This window comes from Silurus meridionalis, chromosome 29, assembly GCF_014805685.1.
Source record: "Silurus meridionalis isolate SWU-2019-XX chromosome 29, ASM1480568v1, whole genome shotgun sequence".
In the NCBI taxonomy this organism is placed as follows: Eukaryota; Metazoa; Chordata; class Actinopteri; order Siluriformes; family Siluridae; genus Silurus; species Silurus meridionalis.
The window spans coordinates 3,596,192-3,608,829 of record NC_060912.1 but is presented as its reverse complement, the minus strand read 5'-3'; the positions used below and the strand labels follow the sequence as shown (position 1 = coordinate 3,608,829).

At 38.6% G+C, this 12,638-nt stretch overlaps 1 protein-coding gene across 4 annotated transcripts; it reads right to left on the bottom strand.

Annotated features, from left to right (window-relative positions):
- Window positions 1-8,583: 8,583 nt before the first annotated feature.
- On the bottom strand, window positions 8,584-12,605 carry s100s (S100 calcium binding protein S). Of its 4 annotated transcripts, none has more exons than XM_046844191.1 (4): window positions 11,206-12,605; window positions 10,376-10,431; window positions 9,898-10,051; window positions 8,584-9,283 (listed from the first exon to the last, which is right to left on the bottom strand). In XM_046844191.1, exons 2-4 carry the CDS (start codon window positions 10,396-10,398, stop codon window positions 9,092-9,094), a joined length of 369 nt encoding a protein of 122 aa, XP_046700147.1. In that variant the 5' UTR covers window positions 10,399-10,431; window positions 11,206-12,605; the 3' UTR covers window positions 8,584-9,091. The 4 variants fall into 4 exon arrangements, with proteins under 4 accessions (XP_046700147.1, XP_046700145.1, XP_046700146.1 ...); XM_046844189.1 differs by having other exon boundaries at window positions 10,376-10,428; XM_046844190.1 differs by having other exon boundaries at window positions 11,694-12,605.
- Between the last annotated feature and the right edge of the window lie 33 nt (window positions 12,606-12,638).

Below are 12,638 nucleotides of genomic sequence, written 5' to 3'. Positions count from 1 at the left end.
GTTGTGCAATGCTTTAAAAAAAAACTTTTTCAAGACATCCTGGGAGGTGTAATGTATTACACTTATTAATGCCAATATGACTTTACAGTACAACAAATGGTTGTAGAGTAAATGAAGGAAACAAACATGCATCTCAGTGAGATTTAAGAAGGCCCACTGATCTGTTTCTTTATTTAATTGAAGGGTTTGCTGATGTGGGATAATGATTGTTGTATGACTAAGTCCACATGTAAGGAAAAAAAGAAAAGAAAGAAAGAATGGCGCTTTTTGCGTCTCAAATGTACTTTATAGCACAGTGATATTCTTTCTTCGCATATCCCAGCAATGTTAGGAAGCTGGGTTCAAAGTTCAGTGCCAGCCATGACACAGCACCCTGGAGCACAGATCAGTAATCCAGAGCCTTATCCACTGAGATACCACCTCACCCTGAAGAAAAGTATAGGTATTATTCTCTCCTCATCATATTCGCTTCTTCATTGCTGGGAAATTGAAGATATACACAGATCATAACATTACATAACATTATGACCACCCGGCTAATATTGACTGGTCTATTGATACACAGCCCCATATGTACAGTGGAAACTTTTCAGAGCCAGCATTAACTTTTTCAGCAATTTGATCTACAGGAGCTCATCTGTTGGATCGGACCACACGGACCAGCATTCGCTTGCAATGTGCATCAATGAGCCTCGGCCACCCACGACCCTGTCACCGTTTCACCACTGCGCCACTGGTTCCAGTGAACCCTGCCAGCGGATCACCTTCCTTGGACCACTTTTCATAGATACTGACCACTGCAGACTGAGAGCATTCCACAAGAGCCGCAATTTTGGAGATGCTCCGACCCAGTCGTCTAGCCGTCACAATTCCGGCCGTTATCAAACTCGTTCAAATCCTTACGCTTGCTGGTTTTTTTTTTAACCTTCATCAACTTTGAGGACAAAATGTTCACTTGCTGCCTGGTATACTGTATCCCACTGACTAACAGGTGCCATGAAGAAAGAGATAATCAGTGTTCTTCACTTCACCTATTATAATATAATGATGTCCCAATATTATGCCTGTGTAGGTATTTTGGAATCATCACAAAGGAATTATTAGCGGTCTTGTGAATTATGAAGTAAATTAAAGCAGCTTTAATTTGTTAAATCTCTCTAAAAAAAAAAAAAAAAACATAGCGAAAGGATGCTTATTTGAGCTAAAATACGATAGCGTGATATCCGTGTACATTTATAAACAATAGGTTTGAATTGAAAAATTTAAAAACAAATTAGATTTTTATGTAATATTGCATTCTTTTTCAGGTCAGTGTCCCAAACCAAGCATTTTTGTCAACCCAGTAGCATTTTATAGAGTGTACCCAAGTTTGAGATAAGATTTGTAAACATCTTATAGTGTATTCTACAGTTATCAATAAATGAAAATACATAAAAACTAAATGGAAAATATTGAATTATATTGAACTACATTTGAAATCCTCTCAAAGCTTGTTTGTGGTAAATAAACTCGACCAATTACATTACTATTCATGTATTTATTATTATTCTTATCCTCTAGCACAATCCTGCTTCTTCTTTTCTCATGATGTTTCCTCTTTTTCTTTTTAACTTCCCAGTAGTTAAGTCCACTGGGTAGTCCTACTCGTGTGGAGTTCACTGGTTGTTGTTGTTGTTGTACTGCTGCCTCTAATTTGCAATATGTTCTGACAAAATACAGTGAAAGAGAGAAAACAACAAAGTCATCACCAGAATCCCCAAATACAAATACAAATACACTCCAGACAGAATAGACAGGGCTCTTTATTAGGCTGGTTTTCGTCTGTCTACTGTCTGGAGGCAGGAAATGAAAAACAGAATGTAAATGAATCTAAAATGAATAAAAAAATGTTTTGCCATGGTACCAAATTAATACAGTATATTTAGTAATCGATGACAATGTATATACATCATATATAATGCGTAAATAATCATTTATAATGCTGAGTTAAAGAGTCTATAATCGATATCTATGATCCAAATGCTCATTTGGGAGGTTGTAGCTCAGTAGTTAAGGATTACTGATCAGAATGTCAGGGGTTCAAGCCCCAGTATTACCAAGCTGCCACTTTTGGGGCCCTTAACCAAAGCCCTTAACCCTCTGTGCTCCAGGTGCGCTGTAACATGCCTGACCCTGTGCTCTGACCCTGGCTTTCTGTGTCACTGGGATAAGTAAAGAAATCAAAATTTTCCTGTCGTATCAATCATTTAAAAATAACAAAAATAAAAGTGTTATTGTTAAGACCTCTGGCAGAGGTTGATATGGAACAGAACAAATATCAATGTAAATACTCCAATATTATTTTAAGTCATTTTACATTCCCACATTCACTTTATTTCAATATAAGACTTTATGTCTCATTTAAGACCTCGCAAATGTTGCTGTTGCACACTTCCATTAATGTACACTACCTCTCTCCAAGTGAGTTGTACTGTAGATCCCAAAGCACCTTTATTTATGACACCCAAAGGATTCTGTTCCAGCAGAACACAGTCCACCCCTGTCATCAATCCCCCCTAATCATTAGTTATGAATTATCCCGATGGTGTTACTCTGGTGTCGGTCTCTGTTAGTCATAATTAACCGTTTCTGCACACTTAAACCCTCATTAGGGTTAATGTAAGACCGGGTATTGAATAGCTCCTGGTATTGTCTCGGAGTCAGATCAAATGTTAACTCAGCGATGCTGTAATGGTCAGGTTAAAGTCACAGTAAAGGTTAGGCGAATGGAAGAGGGAGATGATGAGATTAATGACTGTTGTCAGATCGGATGTACACCAAGCATACAGACGCCAAGGTCAAAGCTAAGGTTAGATATGCAGCAATATGTGATAGCTAGAAGACAAGCAGGACAGGTAAGGGGGGAAAAAGCAACAGAGCACCACCATGGGATCATTTCACTCCTAGTAGGCACATTTAAGGGGGAACTGATACCATGTTCCATGCGTTAAGCCCCCTCTCTTTTTACCTTTCACACACCATTACTGTGCTCTTAGCTCAGTAATATGAGTGGTCTCTTGTTACTCGCTTACCGTAGCCTGACTCAGGTGTGTGAGAAACAAACAGAAAAACAGAGCACAACATGTGGAGTAAGTCAATTAACTAGTAATCTAGAAAAGGAAGCACATACGCATTAAAAGTTACCTTCATACAATTTCAAACCACAGTTTAGTCAACCAGAGCCGCCAATTTGTGTATGACTGAGCCATCTTTTCATCCTCTTCATTTAATCAGTAGAAAGGAAGCACCATAGGACCACCACTGACCTGAACATTGCCTGGGTGTTAAATGATTCTCTGCACAGCACCTGCACTGAAAGATACAAATTCATTGGCATTGCAGTGTTTTAGGTGCAGTGGTGGATAAAGTACACAAACCATGTACTTGATTTAAAGTAGAGATACGCTGGGTAAAATGTGACTCCAGTAAAAGTAAAACTTATTTTAAACTTTTTGCTTGAGTAAAAGTACAAAATTAAGTATTTGCCTTCAAATGTACTTAAGTATCCAAAGTACTATGATTTATTATGGCTATAATGATCCTATAATCATTTTTGTTACAAAACTCTTTGCTTATTCAACTCAGTTTATGTGAAAAGACTCGAATGTGACTCTCAGCACACTGATCTATTAATAGAATAATATTAATGACTCAAACACTGATTGATTTCTATTAAAATGATCATGAGTTCAAAACCTTCTTTTCACCATCATTTATTCCTCTCAAAATGTTCTGCTTGATGTTTAACTGATGCTGAACTGTATGTCGGTGATCAGTAGATACACCAAGCGCCAATCAAAACAAGTTCGAAACAGAGCGTGTACTGTAGAGAAGTTAAAAGTAAAAATCACCCCAAATAAAAATACAGCAGTAAAGTACAGATATGAAAAAGCTACTTAAGTACAGTAACTAATTACATTTATTTCGTTACTGTCCAACACTAGAGACAGTACCAAAATATCCAACAGTCCCATTGTGAAAACCTGACCACTAAAAAGCGCTACAGGAAATTCAGCACAACATGAAAGAAGAAGAGATTTAAAATTGTATATCCTGATTTCTGTAAAACCCCTTTGTGTCAATGTCTATTGTACAAAACTGTTGCTTCTTCTAACTGCAAAACTGACACCTGCTAACTATTGTTTTAAACTGTTGATGTTATCCACATAAATTAATCCATAAGATTATGGCTTCATTTTAAATTTGGTGCCAAAAAAATGCACAATAAATATTTGTGGACACCTGATCACTAGATTGCTTTGTGAACGTCCACATTTTGTCCCCTTTTGATGTTATAATAACTTCCACTCTTCCGGGAAGATGTTTCACTATATTTTGGAGTGTTGTTGAGGAGATTTGTGATCATTAAGCTACAATGTGGTTGGTCAAATCAGGTGCTGATGTAGGTGAGGTAAGAAGATTGGGGTCCATCAGCATTACAATTCATCCCAAAATTGTACCAGTGTGAGCAAGCAGGTCATTCTGAGCCAATGTAATGTCACAAGGAAGACACAGACAGGGTTGGTAGTGTAGAAGAGTAGCAGTGTGTGGTGTGTGAAGTGAGCTGGAGTGTCTGTCAGGCCTGTTGGAGACAGTGTGGCCAGATAAGAGTGACAGGGCACACTACAGTTTCCAGCGGAGTCAGACGACACCAACGCGTCAAAGCCACAACGACAGGCCGGGTCGGCGCCAAGACACCCAAGACACGGTGTACGTGAAAGGCACAAGATCACACAAATACACAACCATTACACGTAGCATAAACACACACACACACACACATACACACACAGACCTCATTCTGCTGTTAGCATGTTTTGTGCAATATGTAGCATTAATGTTACCAGGCTAACATTAACACCATAAATTAGCTCAGGAAATAAAAATGACTACATATAAGATCCTGAAATGATCTTTAAGCAAACATTCTTTATCATAGTTTGTATTTACACACATACAGACACGCACATTCCTTTGCTACTTTTGTTTTGAAAGGCATCCCTTCATTCGCTAAAGTACAGGACGTTACATCAGGTTTAAGGAATTTGCATAAGATCAAGGAATTAGCCTAAGGATAAAGCAAAGATACAGAGAGTGACTAAGGGTTAACGAAAATGACTAAGCACTAAATAAGCACCCAAGTTTAAACGATAGCACATGTGCTTCCGCCTTCACACGCCCATGCCAAACAACCAGAAATGTATCAGACTCGTTCTCTGATTTTCTCTCTTTTTTTTTCTTTTTGATATTGAAGCCATCAACGAATCTGTGAATAGAACAGGTCTAACAGGTCAGGCAGGATGTGTGTAAAGTCCAGGATGTGTCGCAGCAAGCTGCCTAAAGTTCCTCAAACACACAAACACATAGGGAGGCTTCCATACTCCATACACTCCGTAGTTCTCTTCTCAGTGAGAAGGAATGTCGAAAATGCTATATCTTTAACCACAAGAGTTGCGTAAGAAAAGAAAGAGATGCACCAGAGACGACTCGCTCATCTCATACATCGTCAGGCATCCTGGCTATCTCAAGAATTCTGAAAAAAACCAACATTGTGTGTATTTATATATACTGTATATAAGTATTATCTATATAAACACTATATGAACATAAGTAATTGGACACCTGACTTCTCCAGTCATACATGGTTCTTTCCCAGACTGTTATAGCAAAGCTGAAGGCATGCAATTTAATAGCATGTCTTTGGTTGCAGTAGCATGAAATTTTCCATTCAGTTGAACTAGGAGACCCAAACCTGTTCCAGCAAGTTCTCCTGCTATGGATCTCTGACCTCAACCCTATTGAACACCTTTGAGATTAACTGTAACGATGACTGCACCCCAGGCGTCCTCACCTCCGCTACACCAGTACCTGACTTTACTAACACCCTTGTGTCTGAATGAGCACAAATGTTTACCAGCACACTCCAAAATCAAGTGGAACATCTTCCCAGAAGAGTGGACGGGAATTATAGGAGAGAATTAGTACTAAATGTGGAATGTGATGCTCAAAAAGCACATAGAACACACACACATATATATATATATATATATATATATATATATATATATATATATATATATATATATATATATATGTGTGTGTTTATGCTCTATTTCAGTATGAGGCAGTGTATTTGATTTTATACACATCTGGATCCTCAACACTTATAAAACTTGTTTTTTTCTGAACAACAATGTGTTTTTATGGTCAAGAATTTCAGTGCAGTCATAACTGATTCTTAAAATCTACTACTAAATGTGAGACTTTTCCATGACTGAGTAAAAGTCTTAGTTCTTTTAGAAGTGTGTATAACTAGGCACAGGTCTGGCTGAACAGATGTCTATATACAGTGCCCTCCACAATTATTGGCACCCCTGTTTAAGATGTGGTCGTGGACTTCTAAAAATTCTCCTTTTTTTTAAAACAACATAGAACCCAAATGCAAAAAAAGAGAAAAATCCAACCTTTCATTTAAGTACATAACTTTGGTGGTAAAAAAAATTATACATTTAGAAGAAAAAAAAAACTTGAAATCATGTGTCCCACAATTATTGGCACCCCTGACAATTCCTCTGAAAAATTTAATTTTTTTTTTTTTATATATATATATATATATATATTTTCTGTAGTTGCTAAGGTTGAACACACCATTCAAGTAAGGCAGATGTGTGTCGACCTTCATAAGTCAGGCAATGGCTACAAGAAAATAGCCACTCGCCTTAACTTGCCGGTATCTACAGTCAGAGGAATCATTAAGAAGTTTAAAACAACTGGAACAGTGACAAACAAGGCTGGAAGAGGTCCCAAGTTTATCTTGCCACAACGCACAGTGAGGAGGATGGTAAGAGAAGTAAAAAAATTTCCCAAGCTCACCGTCACAGAATTGCATCAAAGAGTGGCATCTTGGGGTCACAGAGTCTCCAAAACAACCATCAGACGCTCTCTACATGCCAACAAGCTGTTTGGGAGCCATGCAAGAAAAAAAACTTTTCTCACTAACACTCACAAACGTAAACGTCTGGAGTTTGCTAAGCGGTACTGGGACTTCAACTGGGATCGTGTGCTTTGGTCAGATGAGACTAAGATTGAGCTTTTGGCAACAAACACTCTAAGTGGGTCTGGCGAAACAAAAGATGAGTATGCCGAAAAGCACCTCATGCCCACCGTGAAGTATGGTGGAGGATCTGTGATGCTGTGGGCCTGTTTCTCTTCCAAAGGCCCTGGGAACCTTGTTAGGGTGCATGGCATTATGAACGCTTTGAAGTACCAGGATATTTTAAATAAAAACCTGATGGCCTCTGCCAGAAAGCTGAAGATGGGTCGTCATTGGGTCTTTCAGCAGGATAATGATCCAAAACATGTGGCAAAATCTACACAAAAGTGGTTCAGCAGTCACAAACTCAAGGTCCTCCCATGGCCATCTCAGTCCCCAGACCTCAACCCAATCGAAAACCTGTGGGGCGAGCTAAAGAGAAGAGTGCATAAGAGAGGACCCAGGACACTGATGATCTAGAAAGATTGTGCAAAGAAGAATGGTCAAAATCCTCTCTGTGTTCTCCAATCTTGTGAAATGTTATAGGAGGAGATTAAGTGCTGTCTTGTTGGCAAAAGGAGGTTGTACAAAGTATTAACATCAGGGTGCCAATAATTGTGGCACATGATTTCAAGTTTTTTTTTTTCTAAATGTGTGATTTTTTTACCACCAAAGTCATGTACTTAAATAAAAGGTTGGATTTTTCTCTTTTTTTGCATTTGGGTTCTATGTTGTTTTAAAAAAGGAGAATTTTTAGAAGTCCACCACATCTTAAACAGGGGTGCCAATAATTGTGGAGGGCACTATATATATATATATATATATATATATATATATATATATATATATATATATGTGTGCTGTCATGGTCGTCTGCAGTATGTACACTACATGAGCAAAAGTTTGTGGACACCTGATCATAAGATTGGTAGGTGCTTTTTGAACATCGCATTAAACATTTAGTCCCTATTTGCTCTTATATTAACCTGCACTCTTCTGAGAAGATGTTTCACTAGATTTTGGAGTATGTTTTGGAGATTTGTGCTCATTTTGCCACAAGGGCGCTGAGGCCTGGTGTGCAGTCAGCGTTCCAATTCATCTCATATGTGTTCAGTTGGGTTAAGTTCAGATCTCTATAGAAGGAGATCTTTCACTTCAAACCATATGGTTTAATTTTCTTTATGGAGCTGGGGTTTTGCACAGGGGATTTGTCATGCTGGAACAGGGTTGCGCCTAGTTCAAGTCAAGGGAAAATTTAATGCAACCGCATCCAAAGACATCCTACACAATTGTGTGCTCCTACTTTGTGGTAACAGTTTGAGGAAGAAGAACATATGGCTTGAAAATGTCCCAAGACTCCAGTTCATGTAGTTTTTTAATTTCATTTTTCATTTTTCATGGATTATTTTATTGTGGGGCGAGTGTTTCCTGATGATCATTTATCTCACCAGTACTGTTCATGTAATTGAGCATTACACAATAAATAGAGACGGGTGAAGATCAATTAGACGTGTTTATTGTAATGATACAGATACATATCAACATTTAACAAAACAGGCTACAAAATAGGAGCCTTGAAAAGAACTGAAATGTTCAACACTGGTGGCGCTGTTCTTAATATGTGTGTGTGTGTGTGTGTGTGTGTGTGTGTGTGTGTGTATGTGTGTGTGTGTGTGTGTGTTACAAATCAGGTTAACCCCGCACTTCGGCCTAACCCTAACCCCATCTGGTCCACATCCTCATGTGAATTTCAGGAAGGTTTTAATAATAAATCATCAGGGTACCAGATGCACTTCACCTCTACAGCTGCATTGTTGCTTATCTGCTTACCTGGGGAATTAGATTCGGGTTGGGCAAATATGTTTAATGATTGAATATGTTTAGGGCACAGAGTGATGACAAGCAATATAACTGGAAATTTCAAGTAATGAATAACACAAAACAGACAGGTCCCTTCTCAGACCGCCACTGCTTAAAGAAACCACCCGATACATTGCTCTCATTTACATGCCCTCGTCATTACTCTTTTTTCTCTCCTTCTGACTTTGCCTCAGGCTTGTTCTTGGGTGCAGGGCTGTCAAGGAAGAAGTCATTGCAGGCCACGGTGAGGGCCCCCATCAGGATAATGAACTCAGTGAAGTCCACCTCACCATCATTATTGGAATCCAGGTCATTCATCACTCGCTCCACGGCATCCTTGTCTTGTGCGTTCTTTTGACGGAATGAACAGGATTAGTGTTGGGGGTGAATTTGGAAAATACAGAATGTTTGTGAATGATTGTAAACAGATATGGGAATTGAGTGGAAATGGAATAAACTGAACCATATCAACCTTAAAGCCTAATAACCCAGAATAAGTGGACATCATATTAGGACAAGTTAACTTTTTCCTCTCAGCGTATTGCATGCGTGATTTCCGATGTCTTTTTTTGCTATTATAGAGAGACTGTGATGTCATCATTTGAAAGGTATGAGCACATTTTATTACTGTGTAGTTCCAAACCACCGTGTCATGAGTGTGAATGGGGAAATGGTTACGCAAAAGCATTGAGAGAAACATTCCAGGTATGTATCTTTAAATGCAATGAGCATTTTCGCACGTTGCAACATGCCACAAAGTGTAGATTGTCTGATACTGTGAGTACTACTGTTGAGTAATTTAATATTATTCATTCTTACTTATTAGTCATCAGGTTCTGAAATGGCATGACTTGAAAGATAAATATTTTTCTGCTCATTTTTTTCCAATAGATTGTGTGTGTGTGTGTGTGTGTGTGTGTGTGTGTGTGTGTGTTATATGCCCAACACATGATGTGTCTTCTCACCCCTAGATAGTTCCCCAACTCCTCTGTCAGCAGTTCTCTTAACTCGCCTCGGCTGAGTGTGTACTTGTCCCCTTCTTTCCCTGAGTACTTATGAAAAGTCTTGATGAGCATCTGCATGGCGCTCTCCAGGTTCGTGCTAGGTTCTTTAGCCATGCTGCAAGAATGTAGAAGGGTCAAAGGTTAAACACAGAGTAGCCTGGTGCACACTTGTCCCAGCCGCATGTGAGGTTACATGCTTGGCATGGGCAGAGCTTTAGCTTTATAGAAGTGGCACAAGCACAAGATTTGGGTGGTGTAAAAGAAACAGGATTATCCGATTACTTGAAATTAAAAAAGGTTCAATCTTAGATCACCTAAAATGGAACAAGCTTTTTTTTCTTTATGATTCTTCATAGTTTTCTCATTTAAACTGAGAGCTAGAGGGAGAGAGAAAGTTGTGGGGGGGTTGGATAGAAAAAAGGGAGCACCGCATTCTTACACATCACAGTTTGAGCGTGGCATCTTGGTTCTTCTGTCTCCAGGCTTGCCGAGCTACTGGGATTATACAGACACAAACACAGTCATTAAAAAAGGAATTAAACGAGAAAAAAAGAAATGGCAAGAAAGACCTGGAAAGCGCATGCAATTTGAGTCGAGGGAATACGACTAATGAGAGTGTTTTGTTGATGTGGACAAACTGCAGAAACAGATAATTATTAAGAGTAAGACTTTTCCATGATGAGTGGGAAGTGTGAATGCTTTGTTGAATTGAGGTCATGTTACACAAAATGTATATAGACATGTAGAAGATGGATTTTTAAGCCTTTGATGAGATCTGACCAAATAACCTGAAGCTTTCAATAAGACTGACACATTAAATGGAAGGAAATCCATGTAGTAAAAGGTCTAAAGTGACCGTAATGAAAATACTGTCATTATTATGTTAATATTTAATTTAGATTTCTGACAATGACTCCTAATTACTAGCTACAAAGCTATTTTGCAATTATGAACAAATAGATGAGGTAATTGCAATTTATAATGTTTGTTTCCTGCTTATAAATATGTAAATATATTTTAAAGCTGAAAACAAATATACTGGGATTGCGTGTCTCCAGAACTCATACCAAACCCTACTCCATCTAATGTACCTCATTAATTCATTACAGATTCTAATTACGGCGCTTGGATGCTGCTGTGGAACTAATACAGCCAGTGTGAACGATGTAATGTTGGTTTTGGATCTAGTTCGAGTTACTATGAGACTATTGAATAATATTTTTGCAGATAGACAGATGGCACAATTACAGAACAGTAAAATGGGATTACAAGCAGAACTACTGTATGGCGCATCATCCAGTCAGGGAATCCAAGCAAGAACGCAGAATATGGCACTTTTCTGGAAGAATATAGGTTTGAAGGCAAATTCATTAGCAAGGCGAACATCTGTAGGATGAAGAATCACAATGAGAAGCCACAGCAATCATGACACGGATGAAAACAAAAACTAAGTGACCTTGTAAGAGCAACATTGTAAATGAGTCTTTCTGTTTGGCAAACTGTAGGAAATAAGGACGCATCCAATTAATATGGGTGGAAAATGTTATAGATACGAAGCATGTGTGAAAAAAGACCTTTAGATGAATGCAAAATGCTAAACATCCCAAACATAAGTGTTTTCAATTAGACTTTGGTATATCAAACTGTACAATTATGATTAGCAAAATGAGATGCTATTAATTTCCACAAGTCCGATCAGCAGCCATCAGATCAAATCTGGAAAAGAAACTTTACATTTGCCGATTATTTCATCTTACCTGAGAGCTGCTGAAGAGTGTCTTTTGTCTATGCCAAAGAGTCAGAGATGCAGGCCGTTAGAAAGATGCAACAAAACGGATGAATAGAGAGCACATCTCCAGGTCTTAAATATCCTTCAGCCCTATTCCCTCCCTCCTCTTGCATGTCTCCATCAGCTTATGTTTCTCCATTCCTCCATCGTCCCCTCCTCCTGTCCTTCATGCTGTCTTGTGTTCACTTACTTGATCATGCAAGGAAACTCAGATAGCTTTGAAACCTTTCATTGCTTTTTAAATAAGCACTTTTGTAACTCTACAGCAAAATGTAGATGTTTGACCACAGAAGAGCTGTGCAAAGCTGTAAAGTTCTCAAATAGAGACATGCTAGACAAATTATTTCACCAAAACAATGTCCAATTTTTGGGGAATTGGAAGTGGGAGGGAGATTTGGAGGGAGTAGGAGGATTTATGGTGCAAGTGCAGAGTATGTTAAGCCAAAAGTATCGCTCTGAAGATCTAATATTTCAAAAAAAAAAAAAAAAAAAAAAGGAATGGGCCAGGCAGGAAGCATGTCCAGCCACGTTTGTGCATATTTGTTATTGTTATTAAAAACATCAGTAATTTATTATGAAGTAATTCTATATACAGCGTATGAAAGCAAAAAGCTCTGAACACTGAGCAGCCTGCAACATATCCAAGTGCTGCATAATAAAAGACGTTAGCCACGCTAACCTGAGGAGGCTGTCACAGCGGTGTCCCATATCGCTCTCCAGAGTGACGCCGCATTGATAATGCTAACGTAATGGAGCCCAACGTCACAGCGTCAGCCACACCAAAAGCAAACACAACCATTACACAGCCAAAGGTTTACATAGTCGAAGCACACAAGGCCTCTTTTTTACTTGCGCTCAACGTTACATTGGCCAATTATACGTGTAAGCTAAATATTTTAAAACTTCTAAGGAC